The sequence below is a fragment of the Ranitomeya variabilis genome, chromosome 6 (assembly GCF_051348905.1).
Source record: "Ranitomeya variabilis isolate aRanVar5 chromosome 6, aRanVar5.hap1, whole genome shotgun sequence".
Taxonomy (NCBI): domain Eukaryota; kingdom Metazoa; phylum Chordata; class Amphibia; order Anura; family Dendrobatidae; genus Ranitomeya; species Ranitomeya variabilis.
Window position 1 is genome coordinate 69,569,069 of NC_135237.1, and position 19,464 is coordinate 69,588,532.

Sequence of the window (19,464 nt, forward strand, 5' to 3'; positions counted from 1 at the left end):
TTTTTGATCTGGTGGTGATGGACTACCGACACAGCTTCTGCACTAGGGTCCTGTGAATAATTGTAGACAACTCTAAGCCCATCTAATTTTATTTCATTGGCTCTGTGTTTGCAGTAGTGTTAATTCACAATTTACTACAAACGTGGCCACTGGACAAGGGTCCTGCTGAATTTTTTGTTCAACTTTAAATAAGGCAATGTGTCTCCTTTGTTGGTAGAAAAGGCAGTCCCAGCACTCGTCTTCACAGATAAAACAAAATCTGAATCCTTTCATAAAATTAAAATCCAATATGATAAAAAAAATCCAGTAGAAGAAAGAAGCTTTGCGATCCCACGCATTTTGAATCAATATTGTTAAATTGTTCTTAGTCATGGCTAAAGACAATTTTAGCCATGACTAAGAAACAATTAACAATATTGGTTTGAAATGCATAGGCTCATAAAGCCACCACTGCTAGGCCAGTCCTTAAAGGCCAGGATATTCTTCACTCTCTCCCGAAGGGGAAGGGGGCTTTACAGAGCACTGGGAGAAAATGAATCTAGGTCGGTGAGATGGTGACACCTGCCACCTACACTTTTGATTCTTGTTATTATACAAGTTCTCACCAAGAGATTTCCTTCCTAAATGTCCATTTTGCTATATTTATGAGCTATGGTTAAGTCCAGAAACCTTGAATTTGTAAAAACTGATAGAAATTCAAAGTTGAGAAGAAATTCCACTTACCAAGAGCAATTGCAACTTTACACTAAATCCAAGTAATGTCAAATGTCAAAAAAAAAATGCAAAATGAAAAATGCTATAGAATAGCAAATTCCTGAAGAAATCCGTCAATAGAGAATGGGATCTGTTCTATTTATTTGACCCTAAATATAATTTAGACCTTAGGTTTGCTCCCATAAATACATTTCTAGACAGGCGAGATTTGGCTGTATTACTATTCGTTATGCCGGGTTGGCACTTTATACATGAAGCTGTTCTTTTGTCACCTCCGCCAGACTTTTAATAAGTGTAAATCATCACTGATATGCCCAAGAGTGATTTTTTTTTAATCTTCTGCCTTTAGGTGGTCATGCAGGTCAAATGCGTCGTGTTCTCCATAAAATACTAGTTTATGAAAAATGTACAGGTAAAAAATGAAATATTCTATGAGAATATTTGCTTAAACATTGTATATTTGATTAGTATAGGTAAAGAGAAAAATTTAATAAAATAGGAATTAATAAAGTATTGTTGACTCCATCCAGGAGTAATTAATCTTGTGACTATTAAATCTTATGGCTGTGTAGAAGTTTGTAGCTTAATGTAATTAATGTAAAGCCCTGTTTTATCCCATTCATGCCCTGCAATGTAATGGTAAGTAAATTATGCCCAAATACTGTAATATGTTTCAATGATGCTGTGATCTATGGGCACAAAGACTGCGATCAATACCCAAGATTCTGTTACTATGGCCGGTATTGGAAATTACAATGGCCTTTAGAATTTATGTCCGATCCTAAAAATAGGCAATCCGTCTTATATCAGAATGGTCTAAATGTTGGCACTGATCAATCGATCAGTTGTTGGAAGAGGCCATGGTGGTCAGGTAGGCACTGCATCCTGTTCATTGTTCATTTAGCTCCTAGCTGCTTAACCTCTTCCCGGCTGGGCTATTTTTGCTCTTTCGTTTTTTTCTTCTCCTAAGAGCCATAACTTTAATATTCTTCCATCGCCATAGCCGTTGTAAGGTCTTTATTTTTTCTGGCTGATGTGTAGTTTTGAATTACACCATCTATTTTATCATGTAATTTACTGGAAAGCGGGAAAAAAATTTCAAGTGCTGGAAAATAGTCAAAAAAGTGCAATTCCGCAATTGTTGTTTGGGCTTTTTATTTATAGAGATCATAATACAGTAATAATAACCGAGAAACATATTTTTCCAGGTCATAATGATTATGGTGATAAAAAAAAAACTATGCATGTTTGTAAGTAAAGTGGTGGAAAAAAAGATTTTACTTGCGTCACCATTTTTTGAGAACAGTATCATTTTCAATTTTTGGGTAATGGAACTGTGCCAGGACTTGTCTTTTTTGCACCCTGAGCTGACAGTTTTATTGATAACTATTGTGGCAGATGCAATGTTTTGATTGCTATTGCTACTTATTGCCTTTTCTTGCGTTGTTGTGACAAGAGAAAACCGCAATACTGCCATTTTTTGTTTTTTCTTGTTATGCCATTTACTGATTGGGTTAATAAATTTTATATTTTGATAGATCAATGTTTTTCTTATGGTTAATGGCGTGAAAAGGGAGTCATTTAAACTATTACATTTCTTTTAATTTCTTCATATTTTAAAAACATTTTTTTCACTTTTTGTTGTATTTGTTATTCCCCTTGGTGGACATGAAACTGCGATTGACTGATCGATTGTACTATATACAACAACATCCCCTGTATTGCTGTATATATCAAAAATCACATTCTCCTATGAATGCTAGCCACAGGAGCCATGGGTTGTCTTACTTAGAAGTACCATTGTAAGAGGCACAAGTGTCTAAAGCAGATGCTTGGCTGTCGGGGCAAGCCACCGGTGCCCCCCGGGAACGTGCATTGTAATTGCCACTGTCACAGATTGACAGTGGCATTTAACAGGTTTTCAGCCATGAGCCAAGCTTAGCTCCACCCGTGGCTGTTAGAGGCAAATGATGGCTGCATTACTGAGCCATCATCTGCCTACAAATATGCATACTCAATTTCTGAGCCCTCATCATAATCAGGGAGCTGGTATATGACATACCAGTATGGCATATGTCAGTAAAGAGTTAAAGAAAAAAAACTAAATAGCTAAAGAAAATGTAATTTTAAATATATTTCTAAATACCTTTAATTAGCAAATTACACTTGTTTTGTCGAAGGAGGTTAATTACTATAGAAATAAAATTGCTGCCGTCCTGTTAAACTTACAGAAACTTGTACTATAAAGATAGATACATGTAAGCATGTGCAGTAGGAAATCTCTCTGCTGTGACCTGAATGTCGTATAGGTTGTCTCCAAATTACAGAGTTCACTCAGTATTCAAACAGACAGGGTACACAGCAGTGTGAGCAGCTTCTTCTTACATCAGCATCCCTGGTATCTCCAGTATTGGAGCAGATAGCCATAGTAGACAGCAGTGTGAGCAGCCTCTTCTTACCTCATTAACTTTGGTATATCCATTATTAAGTAAGATAGATTGGGTGAACAGCATTATGAGTGGGGACAGCAGTGTGAGTATCTTGTTTATGTCAGAACCTCTGAGGCATCCAATATTAAGTAAGACACAGTGTGGGCAGCAGTATGAGCAGCCTCTTCTTATCTCAGCATCCATTTCATCTCCAGTATCAGATCAGATAGACAAGGAGGACAGCAGTGTGAGCAGCCACTTCTTACCTCATCAGCATCCTGGTATCTCCAGTATTAGATCAGATAGACAAGGAGGACAGCAATGTGAGCAGCCTCTTCTTACCTAAGCACTCCTGGTATCTCCAGTATTAGAACAGATAGACAGGGAGGACAGTGTTATGACCCCAATGGCGAGGGTCTCAGAGGTACGTGGAAGTCTGCAGAATACAAAAATCCAGCTCATAGGGCAGTGGTAACTGGGTTGACCATATATCTACTCCTAACGCCAACACTAGAAGTAGCCGGGGATCATTCCTACGTTGATTCTAGATGACACGCTCCAGCCGGAGAATCTAGCTACCCCTAGTAGAGGAAAACAAAAGACCTTTCTTGCCTCCAGAGAAGGGAACCCCAAAGCTGGATAGAAGCCCCCCACAAATAATAACGGTGAGGTAAGAGGAAATGACAAACACAGAAATGAACCAGGTTTAGCACAGAGAGGCCCGCTTACTGATAGCAGAATAAAGAAAGGTAACTTATATGGTCAACAAAAACCCTATCAAAATCCACACTGGAAATTCAAGAACCCCCGAACCGTCTAACGGTCCGGGGGGAGAACACCAGCCCCCTAGAGCTTCCAGCAAAGGTCAGGATATAGATTTGGAACAAGCTGGACAAAAATACAAAACCAAAACAAATAGCAAAAAGCAAAAGGCAGACTTAGCTGATATAACTGGAACCAGGATCAGTAGACAAGAGCACAGCAGACTAGCTCTGATAACTACGTTGCCAGGCATTGAACTGAAGGTCTAGGGAGCTTATATAGCAACACCCCTAACTAACGACCCAGGTGCGGATAAAAGGAATGACAGAAAAACCAGAGTCAAAAAACTAGTAACCACTAGAGGGAGCAAAAAGCAAATTCACAACAGTACCCCCCCCTTAGTGAGGGGTCACCGAACCCTCACCACGACCACCAGGGCGATCAGGATGAGCGGCATGAAAGGCACGAACTAAATCGGCCGCATGAACATCAGAGGCGACCACCCAGGAATTATCCTCCTGACCATAGCCCTTCCACTTGACCAGGTACTGAAGCCTCCGCCTGGAGAGGCGAGAATCCAAGATCTTCTCCACCACGTACTCCAACTCGCCCTCAACCAACACCGGAGCAGGAGGCTCAGCAGAAGGAACTACAGGCACAATGTACCGCCGCAACAAGGACCTATGAAATACATTGTGAATAGCAAACGACACAGGAAGATCCAGACGAAAAGATACAGGATTAAGGATTTCCAATATCTTGTAAGGCCCAATAAAACGAGGTTTAAATTTGGGAGAGGAGACCTTCATAGGAACAAAGCGGGAAGAAAGCCATACCAAATCCCCAACGCGTAGTCGGGGACCCACACCGCGGCGGCGGTTGGCAAAGCGCTGAGCCCTCTCCTGTGACAACTTCAAGTTGTCCACCACATGATTCCAGATCCGCTGCAACCTATCTACCACAGAATCCACCCCAGGACAGTCAGAAGGCTCCACATGACCCGAAGAAAAGCGAGGATGGAAACCAGAGTTGCAGAAAAAAGGCGAAACCAAGGTGGCGGAACTAGCCCGATTATTAAGGGCAAACTCAGCCAACGGCAAGAATGTCACCCAATCGTCCTGATCAGCAGAGACAAAACACCTCAAATAAGCCTCCAAAGTCTGATTGGTTCGCTCCGTCTGTCCATTAGTCTGAGGATGGAAAGCAGACGAAAACGACAAATCAATGCCCATCCTACTACAAAAGGATCGCCAGAACCTAGAAACGAACTGGGATCCTCTGTCTGACACAATATTCTCAGGGATGCCGTGCAAACGAACCACGTTCTGGAAAAACACAGGAACCAGATCGGAAGAGGAAGGCAGCTTAGGCAAAGGAACCAAATGGACCATCTTGGAGAAGCGATCACATATCACCCAGATAACGGACATGCCCTGAGATAGCGGAAGATCAGAAATGAAATCCATGGAGATATGTGTCCAAGGTCTCTTCGGGACAGGCAAGGGCAAGAGCAAACCGCTGGCACGAGAACAGCAAGGCTTAGCTCGAGCACAAGTCCCACAGGACTGCACAAATGACCGCACATCCCTTGACAAGGAAGGCCACCAAAAGGACCTGGCCACCAGATCTCTGGTGCCAAAAATTCCCGGGTGACCTGCCAACACCGAGGAATGAACCTCGGAAATGACTCTGCTGGTCCATTTATCCGGGACAAACAGTCTGTCAGGTGGACAAGACTCAGGCCTATCAGCCTGAAATCTCTGCAACACACGTCGCAGATCCGGAGAAATAGCTGACAAGATAACTCCATCTTTAAGAATACCAACAGGATCAGCGACTCCAGGAGCATCAGGCACAAAGCTCCTAGAAAGAGCATCGGCCTTCACATTCTTTGAACCTGGTAAATACGAGACAACAAAATCAAAGCGGGAGAAAAACAATGACCAGCGGGCCTGTCTCGGATTAAGGCGTTTAGCAGACTCGAGATACATCAGATTTTTGTGATCAGTCAAGACCACCACACGATGCTTAGCACCCTCGAGCCAATGACGCCACTCCTCAAATGCCCATTTCATGGCCAACAACTCCCGATTGCCCACATCATAATTTCGCTCGGCAGGCGAAAACTTCCTGGAGAAAAAGGCACAAGGTTTCATAACAGAGCAACCAGGGCCTCTCTGCGACAAAACGGCCCCTGCTCCAATCTCTGAAGCATCCACCTCAACCTGAAAGGGAAGTGAGACATCGGGCTGGCACAAAACAGGCGCCGAAGTAAACCGGCGCCTCAGCTCCTGGAAAGCCTCCACGGCAGCAGGAGCCCAGTTAGCTACATCGGAGCCCTTCTTGGTCATATCCGTCAACGGTTTCACAATGCTAGAAAAATTAGCGATAAAACGACGGTAGAAGTTAGCGAAACCCAAGAACTTCTGAAGACTCTTAACCGACGAGGGCTGAGTCCAATCAAGAATAGCTCGGACCTTGACTGGGTCCATCTCCACAGCAGAAGGGGAAAAAATGAACCCCAAAAAGGGAACCTTCGTACACCAAAGAGACACTTTGAGCCCTTGACAAACAAAGAATTTTCACGCAAAATTTTAAAGACCAACCTGACCTGCTCCACATGCGAATCCCAATCATCAGAAAAAACCAAAATATCATCCAGATAAACAATCAAAAATTTATCCAGATACTTCCGGAAAATGTCATGCATAAAGGACTGAAAAACTGAAGGCGCATTGGAGAGCCCAAAAGGCATCACCAAGTACTCAAAATGACCTTCGGGCGTATTGAATGCGGTTTTCCATTCATCACCTTGCTTAATGCGCACAAGGTTGTACGCACCACGAAGGTCTATCTTGGTGAACCACTTGGCACCTTTAATCCGGGCAAACAAGTCAGACAACAGCGGTAAAGGATACTGAAATTTGACAGTGATCTTATTTAAAAGCCGATAATCAATACAAGGTCTCAAAGATCCGTCCTTTTTAGCCACAAAAAAGAATCCCGCACCAAGGGGGGAAGAAGACGGACGAATATGTCCTTTCTCCAGAGACTCCTTGATATATGAACGCATAGCGGTATGTTCAGGTACCGACAGATTAAACAGTCTTCCCTTAGGAAACTTACTGCCTGGGATCAAATCTATAGCACAGTCACAGTCCCTATGAGGAGGCAGTGCACTGGACTCAGACTCACTGAAGACATCCTGATAATCAGACAAATACTCCGGAACTTCCGAAGGCGTAGAAGAAGCAATAGACACAGGCAGGGAATCCCCATGAATACCACGACAGCCCCAACTTGAGACTGACATAGCCTTCCAGTCCAGGACTGGATTATGGGTCTGTAACCATGGCAGCCCTAAAACAACCAAATCATGCATTTTATGTAAAACCAGGAAACGTATCACCTCGCGGTGTTCAGGAGTCATGCACATGATAACCTGTGTCCAATACTGCGGTTTATTTGCTGCCAATGGCGTAGCATCAATACCCCTAAGAGGAATAGGATTTTCTAATGGTTCAAGAGTAAAACCACAGTGCTTAGCAAATGACAGATCCATAAGACTCAGGGCAGCACCTGAATCTACAAACGCCATGACAGGATAAGACGACAGTGAGCAAATCAAAGTTACAGACAGAATAAATTTAGGTTGCAAATTACCAACGGTGACAGGACTAACAACCTTAGCTATACGTTTAGAGCATGCTGAGATAACATGTGTAGAATCACCACAGTAGTAGCACAAGCCATTCCGGCGTCTATGAATTTTCCGCTCATTTCTAGTCAGGATTCTATCACATTGCATTAAATCAGGTGTCTGTTCAGACAACACTATGAGGGAATTTGCGGTTTTTCTATCACATTGCACCGAATTAGGTGTCTGTTCAGACAACACCATGAGGGAATTTGCGGTTTTGCGCTCCCGCAACCGCCGGTCAATTTGAATAGCCAGTGCCATAGTATCATTGAGACCTGTGGGAATGGGAAAACCCACCATAACATTCTTAATGGCTTCAGATAGGCCATTTCTAAAATTAGCGGCCAGTGCACACTCGTTCCAATGTGTCAGCACGGACCACTTCCGAAATTTTTGGCAATACACTTCAGCCTCGTCCTGCCCCTGAGACATAGCCAGCAAGGCCTTTTCTGCCTGAATCTCAAGATTGGGTTCCTCATAAAGTAAACCGAGCGCCAGAAAAAACGCATCAATATCAGCCAATGCCGGATCTCCTGGCGCCAGCGAAAAAGCCCAATCCTGAGGGTCGCCCCGTAAGAACGAAATAACTATTTTTACTTGCTGAGCAGAGTCTCCAGATGAACAGGGTCTCAGGGACAAAAACAATTTACAATTATTCACAAAATTCCTAAACTTAAACCTGTCTCCGGAAAACAGTTCAGGAATCGGTATTTTAGGTTCTGACCTAGGATTTCTGATAACATAGTCTTGTATGCCCTGCACACGAGTAGCCAGCTGGTCCACACTTGTAATCAAGGTCTGGACATTCATGTCTGCAGCAAGCATAGCCACTCTGAGGTAAAGGGGAAGAAGAAAGGGAAAAAAAAAAAAAAAAAAAAAAACTCAGAATCTTCTTTCTTATAATCCCTCTTCTGCAACGCATTAAACATTTAATACTGGCCTGGCAAACTGTTATGACCCCAATGGCGAGGGTCTCAGAGGTACGTGGAAGTCTGCAGAATACAAAAATCCAGCTCATAGGGCAGTGGTAACTGGGTTGACCATATATCTACTCCTAACGCCAACACTAGAAGTAGCCGGGGATCATTCCTACGTTGATTCTAGATGACACGCTCCAGCCGGAGAATCTAGCTACCCCTAGTAGAGGAAAACAAAAGACCTTTCTTGCCTCCAGAGAAGGGAACCCCAAAGCTGGATAGAAGCCCCCCACAAATAATAACGGTGAGGTAAGAGGAAATGACAAACACAGAAATGAACCAGGTTTAGCACAGAGAGGCCCGCTTACTGATAGCAGAATAAAGAAAGGTAACTTATATGGTCAACAAAAACCCTATCAAAATCCACACTGGAAATTCAAGAACCCCCGAACCGTCTAACGGTCCGGGGGGAGAACACCAGCCCCCTAGAGCTTCCAGCAAAGGTCAGGATATAGATTTGGAACAAGCTGGACAAAAATACAAAACCAAAACAAATAGCAAAAAGCAAAAGGCAGACTTAGCTGATATAACTGGAACCAGGATCAGTAGACAAGAGCACAGCAGACTAGCTCTGATAACTACGTTGCCAGGCATTGAACTGAAGGTCTAGGGAGCTTATATAGCAACACCCCTAACTAACGACCCAGGTGCGGATAAAAGGAATGACAGAAAAACCAGAGTCAAAAAACTAGTAACCACTAGAGGGAGCAAAAAGCAAATTCACAACAGGACAGCAGTGTGAGCAGCCGCTTCTTACCATAGCACCTTTGGTATATCCAGTATCAGGTAAGATAGACAGGCTGGACAGCAGTGTGAGCAGCCTCTTTTTATCTCAGCACCCCTAGTATCTCCACTATTACGGTAGATCAGAATACACACTGAGTGCATCTTCTTACCGAGCACTTGTCCGATTCAAAGTCTATGACTGGTTTCAGTCAGTGTAATAAAACAGTGGCACACTGATTATCTTTGGAGACAAAATTAGTATGATTTGTCAATTAAATATATTTAAGAATTTAATTATAATGACATTTCCTTTTTTTTTTTTTTTCGGAGAACCCCCTTAATGTTATACTTTTTAGAGCAGTTGTGCTTTCAAAGTGGCTAAGAGAAATCTACAATATCAAACACAGAAGCCACAAACACTAGTGTGCACAGTGCAAACAGGTATAAAACCCAATTCACATCTCACATCTAATAGATCAATTCCTCTTTACTTCCTAATGGTTGGAGGTCCAGAAACTTACAAAAATAAGGATAAACAATGCGCTCTTTATCCAAAATAAAAGAACCTTATCAATTAAACTTTGAAAAACATCTGAAGGTATACTTACACAATGAGGAGAAGAGGGTAATGTGCTGTATTTATGAAGGTTGCTGGCTTGATAATCTGCATTGGTAGATCTAGAGGAAATAAATAATAATACATTTTAGGCTTATTGCGAATGTTCACTAGAAGACTGCTGCTATTGAGATTCCTCCGAGTTATTTAAGGTGAAATTAAGCACAGAATCATTAGGCGAAGCAGCCCAGTCAAGCACTGGTAAATTGAATTGTCGTTAGATCTATTGTTCCATCTTGTTCGTTAAGATTAACAATACAGACGTCATGTATCAAGCTGACTATTAACACCATAGTGATAGCAAATTTGTCCTCATGTCTGTTAACATCAGAAACAATGTTCCCTAGATTAGAGGCAATGCCCTTGAGCAGTTTCATTTATAGCAACTAAAATCTGTTGTTTTACCAAGCAGAGGATATTTAAGGAAAAGGAAGCAGCTGAATTAAGTTCCAAACAAAAGGCATTATTAAGATCTCAGCTTATGTTTCCCTAAAGAGTCTAAAGTTTATTTATACACTGGGTTTCACATGGATGGATGGCCATACACATTAGATGGCTGTCAACCGAACGATGCTTCTGCCAATCGCTCAGTCGACAACCATCTCAGCCGACTTTCCCATACACAGGAGCGCTCACTCAGCTCTATGGTCCTGTGTTCTCTATCAAAAGGCTGATGACTGACACCATGGCTGGTGGCTTATTTCAGGGAGAACAATGCGTTCGACAGTTTAAAATCGGACATGTGAGAACGACATCTCTTCCAACCATCAGTCGGCCAGGTCCAGCCATACATCTTAGGCAAACACTACAGAATCAGTGGGTTCAGATGACATTAGACGAATGTGTATTAAGGCCTTAAAAGTGGTTTCCCTGTGAACAAAGTTACAGTAATTTTACAGATGATTTTAATCAATACATCTTGGAATAATAATAATTTCCACAATTGGATGTGCTCCTGCTGTGTACTGTGTGATGGCTGTGTCTGACCGTACAGGAAGACTGTCTGAACAAACCACAGCTCCTGGGCAGGGGAGGACACAAAAGAGAGTATACAGACATTACAGCACAGGATCATAGCTGATACTTTTTCTGAGATAAAGCATTTCCCAGAGAAAGAATTATTTACGATCCTGTCCTGTAATGTCTATATAGTCTTTTGCATCCTCCCCTGCCCAGGAGATGTGGTATGATCAGACCATGTTCCATGCACAGTCAGATACAGCTATTACACAGTACACGAAAGGGGCAGTTAGCTGCCTAACCATTTGGCCATAACTAATCAAGCACTTTAGATTCAATTGATTTGAATTGATTTGAAAATGGTAGCAATCTGCAAGTTAGTGCGATTGCAGTCATTGCAGCTGCAATTCTTCCTTAAAGGGAACCTGTCACCTCAAATTGGCGGGATATGTAAATGCCTTTTTTCCGGTCCGAAGGGCAGCGTTTCATCTTCATTTCTCAACCCCATCCATCCCTGTTGTCCACAATATGTTCGTGAATTAGAGTACTTGTCCTCCATAGTTCGCGCGTGTGCAATGCAGTCTTCGCTCCTGCACATGCAGTACGCTTTGCCCAACTGCAGACAAAGCCGAAAAGCATTACTGGGCATGCCCCCGCACACTATGTCCCAGAACACAGTGAAATACTTCTGGGACATAGTGTGCGGGCGCATGCGCAGTAATGCTTTTCGGCTTTGCCAGCAGTTGGACAAATCATTCTGCGAGTACGTGAGCGAAGATTGCATTGCGCAATTTGAGGTGACAGGTTGCCTTTAAAGTGGTTTTCCTATAAACAAAGTTCAATTTAAGTAATAGATCTTGGTCAAGGGTAGGAAGCAAAAGAGTATACAGACATTACAGCACTGAATTGCAAATAATTATTTAATTTCATTAAAGTAAAACATTTTTTAAAAACAGGCAGTGAAGCAGTGAAATTCTTTATCTCACAAAAAGAATCAGCTGTGATCCTGTGCTATAATGTCTGAACCTTGTCTTTTCCTTCTTCCCCTGCCCAGGAGATGTGGTATGATCAGACCATGTTCCTGCACAGTCAGACATTGCAATTACACAGCACACAGCAGGGCCCCCTTTTTTAAGATTATCTCAGCACAGGAACATTTTTTTTAAAAATTGTGAAAATTATTATTCCAAGATCTATTGATTAAAATGAACTTTGGTCATAGGACAGCCCCTTTCAGGATGAGCTGCAGCTGGGATATGGTTGCAACCGCACTGACATTGCAGATCTCACAAAAAAACCTCGACAAGCATCCAGGGTCACAGAGCGGCGTTGGAAGAAAACACGCCTGCCAGACGGCTTCACTGCTTTTAAACAAGCTACACTTGACTTCAAATCAGCCCTCACCTCTGCTAAAAAGACCTATTTCACTAACCTTGTATCTTCACTATCCTACAACCCAAAACAACTGTTCAGCACATTTAACTCTTTCCTCCGCCCACCACTGCCACCTCCAACTCCCTTCATCTCTTCCAAGGACTTTGCCACCTACTTCAAAAACAAGATCGACCAAACAAGGCAAACCTTTACTTGTCCACCACCCCAACCACTCCATATACCAGACCTCTGCCCTTCCTTAATAACCTCCCTCTCCAACATCACTGGAGGAGCGCTTACTCGCCTCTTTTCCAAATCACACCTCACCACCTGTGCACTTGACCCCATCCCTTCCCACCTGCTCCCTAACCTCACTAACACGCTCATTCAAGCCCTAACCCATCTCTTCAACCTATCGCTCTCTTCTGGTACCTTCCCCTCTGCCTTCAAACATGCCACCATCACACCCATCCTCAAAAAAACTAACCTTGACTCAACTGCTATGCCCAGCTATCGCCCCATATCACTGCTCCCATTTGTTTCAAAACTCCTTGAGCAGCATGTCCATGCTCAACATTCCTCCCACCTCTCATCTAACTCTCCTTGACAACCTCCAATCTGGCTTCCGCCCCCACCACTCCACCGAAACTGCCCTGACAAAAATTACTAATGACTTACTCACAGCCAAAGCTAACAGACAGTTCTCCGTCCTCCTCCTTCTTGAACCTTCCTCTGTCTTCGACACAGTCGATCACTGCCTACTGCTACAGATTCTTTCTTCCCTTGGCATCACCTTGCCCTGTCCTGGATTACCTCATACCTGTCCAACCGCACATATAGCATTTCCCACTCCCACACTACCTCCTCATCCCACCCTCTCTCTGTTGGAGTCCCTCAAGGCTCTGTCCTAGGGCCCCTACTTTTTTCCATCTATACCATTGGCCTAGGACCACTCATAAAGTCCCATGGCTTCCAGTACCACCTGTATGCAGACAACACTCAGATCTACCTCTCTGGCCCAGATGTAACCTCCCTGCTGTCCAGAATCCTGAAGTGTCTGTAAGCCATATCCTCCTTCTTCACCTCTTCCTAAAACTCAATGTAGACCGAATTCATCATCTTTCCCCCACCTCACGCATCCTCCCTACCAGATCTATCTATTATGGTAAATTGCATCATGCTCTCTCCCGCACCTGAAATCCACTGCCTCGGGGTAACTCTCGACTCTGCCCTGTCCTTCAAACCTCACGTCCAAGCTCTTGCCACCTCCTGTCGCCTCCAACTAAAAAATACTGCCAGAATCCGTTCCTTCCTCAGCCCACAATCTAACAAAACTCTTGTGCATGCTCTCATGATCTCCCGCCTCGATTACTGCAACCCCCTCCTCTGTGGCCTCCCAGCTAACTCTCTTGCACCACTCCAGTCTGTACTCAACTCTGCTGCCTGGCTAATCGACCTCTCTCCTCGCTACTCCCCTGCTTCTCCCCTCTGCAAATCCCTCTTCTGGCTCCCAATTCCCCAACGAATCCAGTTCAAACTACTAACACTGATCTACAAAGCCATCCACAACCTGTCCCCTCCCTATATCTCTGAACTAATCTCCCAATATCTTCCCTCATGTAATCTTCGATCCTCCCAAGACCTCCTACTTTCCTCCACACTTATTCGTTCCTCACACAACCGCCTCCAAGATTTCTCCTGAATATCCCCCATCCTCTGGAATTCCATGCCTCAACACATTCGATTATCCACCACCCTCCGATCCTTCAGACGGAACCTGAAAACCCATCTCTTCAGGAAAGCCTACAGCCTACAATAACCGAGCTGCCGCTTCACCACCGCCAGAGCTGCCGCCTCACCACCGCCAGAGCCGCCGCCTCACCCCTACCTTCTGTCTCTTCCCCACTATCCCATAGAATGTAAGTCTGCAAGGACAGGGTTCTCTCCCCTCTGTACCAGTCCGTCACTGTAAACCTGTTTACTGTAAATGATATCTATAACCCTGTATGTAACCCCTTTCTCATGTACAGCACCATGGAATTAATGGTGCTATATAAATAAATAATAATAATAATAATAGTAATAATAATTGGTGCAATTTTCAAATCAATGGAAGCTAAACTGCTTGCTTAGTTATGGCCACATGGTTAGGCAGCTAAATGGCGCAATTAACATAAAAATATTTTAGCTGAAGTCAATTTGAAAATTGTGCAAACCTGCACGCTGGAGAGGTGCCATATCTCACATGCAATGAGGTTGCAACTTGAATGTGAACAGGTCCTCAGACCTCAATCATATGTTAGGTTTTCACATACGACTGCCATCCTTATTTTTCACAGATAGCACTAGTACTTATGATAGTCTATGAGGCCAGTCTATGATTTTTGTGGACTGAATGGCCCATGCAAAATCATGAAGACATGTCCAATATTGTTCCAAGTATCCAACCAAACTCCTCAATGAACGTCAATGAATATGTTAACGTGGCCTAAGAGTGCCATCCATGTTTTTCACGGATAGCACTCATAAATATAATAGTGAATGAGGTCACTTACATGTTCATGATTTCTTGTGACGAGTGGTCTTCAAAAAATCATGGTTGTCAAATTTTGATCCGAGTATTGAACTAAAATTGCCAATATATTGTCTACGGCTCCTTGAAAAGATCAGACAAAACTTGGATGCCATCTGAGGGCGGTCTGATTTTCACTGACGGTTAGGAAATGAATAGGGCTTGTTTTTTTCACGTACGAGAAAAACTGATGAAACGCAGAGTGAACTTGGATCAAACTCTGAGAAAACTTGGATGAAACTGTGACTGAATTCACTGCTGAAACTCTCGTATGTGAAAAAACTGACATCCAACTGTGGCAGTGAAAATCCAATTTTGAACACTGAAATTCTGTGCTGATTTAATTTCCAAACTATATTTATGTGGGCAAGCCAATTTTTTGGTTAAAATTTGCTTGCCCACATAAGTTAAAATATATCTATCTGTCTTGAAACCTTACTACATAGCACCTGTACAATTCAATAACTAAATGTAAACTGCATGCTTTAACCCATTACTTGCCAAATTAGCAATTTTTATTTTTTATTTTTTTTTTTTAATGACAGATTTTTAATGATTTGGGTCCTAATGAATCAGAAACATAATTTGCTAAATTTTTACAAGTACGGATTTTTCAGAAAAGGGCATCCCAATATTCAATTAAAAATGACAATGACATGATTTCCTATTTTGAAAACATTAATTTTACAAACACGACACAAAAAATTGGACCTAATTATAAAAATTATAAAATCATAGCTGCTAGAAGCTAAAGATCAGGCATCCCAAAAAAAGGACATTGGTAGATAATGGGTAAAAGGGAAGCCATCATCAAAAAATGGCCTATTAGTTAAATAAGGCTTGTGTTGCATGTAATTCTTAAAGAGCGTTGGTAATGCTTTTTTATATTAAGATTTGTATTTAAAAAAATAATAATCTTGCAATTTTCACACTGACCACACAGGCTTTTTTAGATTTATATTTTATGTCCTTTTAGGAAGAGTTTCCAGTAGTTTTCTTATAAATAGAAGCAGGATTACATTACAATGACTCCCATTCACAATGAACAATGTCACACCTGACCCTGTTCCCCTTCCTTCACAATGACCATTGCACAGGCTCATTAGACACTTCAAAGAAAATATATGGTTGGGATCGGACCAGTGTGGCTATGTGCATGTGTTGTTTCTTGAAACTAAAGGAATTATGAATTTTGAAAAAAACAGTGGCCAGTGTGGAGATTTCAAGAACTCTATTTTTTATTTTTAATACAGATTATGCTATGTAAAAAATCACAAACCAAAGATTTTTCTCTTTTTTTGCATGTAATGGCAATGGGAAGCCGTTGAATTTTTGAGTGCGAATGGAGAAGAAAATGATAGACAAATAAAATTATAAAAATAAATGTTGAATTTCATTTTTCACTCACTGTAGTCATCCAACTGAATGTTTTCAAACTCGGAGTAAGGCATCTGTCTCTTTTCTACTGCACTTCTCACTTTATGATTGCTCTCTAGTTCAATTAGACCTGAAACAGAAGTGAATAATAACGCGTTACAATTGTGAAAGTTTTAAATGCCGTATAAAAATTCTAAATTAATTGCAAAGCCTTTAAATAAACATAAAAAATAACTTCATTTACCATAAAACCAAATGTATAATACAGAAATGTTAGTACATAAATATAATGCTATATTGTTTTGTTGACCACTGTTATTACATCCTTCATGAAATCTTTCTATTAAAATCCTTTACTATATCCTTTTATTTAAAACCAGGAGTGGTGGTTAAAGTCCAAGCTCTGCCCCCTGTCTGATGCTTACCTTCCTGCATTTTCATCTGTTATAACAGCCGCTTTGGTTCGTCTCCTGCAGTTGTGACCTGCTGGCTGCTCCAGTGTGTCATGGAGTGCGCTGGAGGTCATTAATCCATGTAAGTCTATGAGAACCTCATTCTGGCCTTGTTCTGGCTCTCATAAACTTGTATTTAGAGCCTGTGATGTTGCTTTGACTTCCAGCCAATCAAAAGCTGCGCTCACAAAATGGTGCCGTGGGACCGGAGCGGTGCCAAAAAACGATGAAGACGCCGGAAGGTGAGGATATAACAGGAGGCAGGGAGCTTACGTTTAAAGCACCACTCCCGCAGTGGAAAAAAAACATTAACATTGGGTACGCAGGCCATGCAAATGTATGCAGAGGCCTCCACATGCGTTGTTATGATGCTACGCTGAACTGCGCCGAACGCAACATCAAAACGACGCATGTGGAGGTATCTGCATACATTCGCATGGCCTGCGTACCCAATGTTAAAGATAGGTACAGCAGGACGCATGCCGACATGAGCGGAGCTGAATGGAAGAGGTGCAGCAGTGGGGGGGCTTAACGGTGGAAGTACGAGGAAGTACGCAGCCCTCCGCAGCTATACCCTACGAAAGTGTGAAACCAGCCTAAGACTTTGAAACGTGTTGAATAAACTACAAATATATTTTGGATTTACTATACAGTTAGGTCCATATATATTTGGACAGAGACAACATTTTTCTAATTTTGGTTATAGACATTACCACAATGAATTTTAACCAAAACAATTCAGATGCAGTTGAAGTTCAGACTTTCAGCTTTCATTTGAGGGTATCCACATTAAAATTGGATGAAGGGTTAAGGAGTTTCAGCTACTTAACATGTGCCACCCTGTTTTTAAAGGGACCAAAAGTAATTCGACAGATTCAATAATTTTAAATGAAATGTTCATTTCTAGTACTTGGTTGAAAACCCTTTGTTGGCAATGACTGCCTGAAGTCTTGAACTCATGGACATCACCAGACGCTGTGTTTCCTCCTTCACCTTCCGCCTTCACTGCGGTGGTTTTCAGTTGCTGTATGTTTGTGGGCCTTTCTGTCTGAAGTTTAGTCTTTAACAAGTGAAATGCATGCTCAATTGGGTTGAGATCAGGTGACTGACTTGGCCATTCAAGAATATTCCACTTCTTTGCTTTAATTAACTCCTGGGTTGCTTTGGCTTTATGTTTTGGGTCATTGTCCATCTGTAGTATGAAACGATGACCAATCAGTTTGGCTGCATTTGGCTGGATCTGAGCACACAGTATGGCTCTGAATACCTCAGAATTCATTCGGCTGCTTCTGTCCTGTGTCACATCATCAATAAACACTAGTGACCCACTGCCACTGGCAGCCATGCATGCCCAAGCCATCACACTGCCTCCGCCGTGTTTTACAGATGATGTGGTATGCTTTGGATCATGAGCTGTACCAAGCCTTCGCCATACTTTTCTCTTGCCATCATTCTGGTAGAGGTTGATCTTTGTTTCATCTGTCCAAAGAATGTTCTTCCAGAACTGTGCTGGCTTTTTTAGATGTTTTTTAGCAAAGTCCAGTCTAGCTTTTTTATTCTTGATGCTTATTAGTGGCTTGCACCGTGCAGTGAACCCTCTGTATTTACTTTCATGCAGTCTTCTCTTTATGGTAGATTTGGATATTGATACGCCGACCTCCTGGAGAGTGTTGGTCACTTGGTTGGCTGTTGTGAAGGGGTTTCTCTTCACCATGGATATTATTCTGCTATCATCCACCAATTTTTCAGATGGGTTTTTTTCTGTTTTCGCAGCTTAAGGATGGCTTGTTTCACCTGCATGGAGAGCTCCTTTGACCGCATGTTTACTTCACAGCAAAACCTTCCAAATGTAAGCTCCACATCTCAAATCAACTCCAGGCCTTTTATCTGCTTAATTGAGAATGACATAACGAAGGGATTGCCCACACCTGTCCATGAAATAGCCTTGGAGTCAATTGTCCAATTACTTTTGGTCCCTTTAAAAACAGGGTGGCACATGTTAAGTAGCTGAAACTCCTTAACCCTTCATCCAATTTTAATGTGGATACCCTCAAATGAAAGCTTAAAGTCTGAACTTCAACTGCATCTGAATTGTTTTGTTTAAAATTCATTGTGGTAATGTCCATAACCAAAATGAGAAAAATGTTGTCTCTGTCCAAATATATATGGACCTAACTGTATATCTGCAGCGCGGACCGTATCCACATTAACCCCTTCATCTATCTATAGTACGGTCAATAGCTGACCCATGGATCTGCTGCAGTGGATATTTGTACACGCTACAACAATAGCTTCATCTGGGGAGTATAATCCATTTGTTATCTCACTGTACATCGGGTAAGACCCTGTTTGCACTGATCTCTTCAAACAGTTTCTTCGGTAAATTCTATTAATAACATCTCAGGTAAGATGACCACCTAAAGTTTGGAAAATGTTTAAGTATCTGACTAATTAGTAAAAAAGGGATAAATTAGCTTTACTGAATCATGTTTTGAAGGGAAAATACCTTCTTTTGGCTCTATTGCCTTACAGTGAAGACTTGGTTTCTTTGGAGCTCACTCCTATCTCCTTTACTGGCACTTGGGAGGACCACTTACTGAATGGCTCATCACCTTGGTTCAACAATCCATTGTAAACTCTGGGGGAAGTTATAGGCAAGTATTTCATATCCCAAGAGTTCTCTTGTGCCATGAGATGTTCATATATACACAGATGTCCTGGGTCTCCGGGGCAGACATACCATTGGTGCAACCTGTGCAGTCTCACGGGGACCCAAGAGGAAAATAGGCCACTTCTAGCTCCAAA

General features: G+C 42.2%; 1 protein-coding gene across 3 annotated transcripts in view; it reads right to left on the reverse strand.

Annotated features, from left to right (window-relative positions):
- DPP6 (dipeptidyl peptidase like 6) overlaps positions 1 to 19,464 on the reverse strand; it is a 1,889,424-nt gene that overhangs the window by 32,795 nt on the left and 1,837,165 nt on the right. For all 3 annotated transcript variants that reach the window (XM_077268631.1, XM_077268628.1, XM_077268630.1), the window contains exons 18-19: positions 16,239 to 16,337; positions 9,917 to 9,986 (exon numbers count right to left, since the gene is read on the reverse strand). In XM_077268631.1, coding sequence (XP_077124746.1) covers positions 9,917 to 9,986; positions 16,239 to 16,337 — 169 coding nt within the window. The remainder of the gene's footprint in view (positions 1 to 9,916; positions 9,987 to 16,238; positions 16,338 to 19,464) is intronic.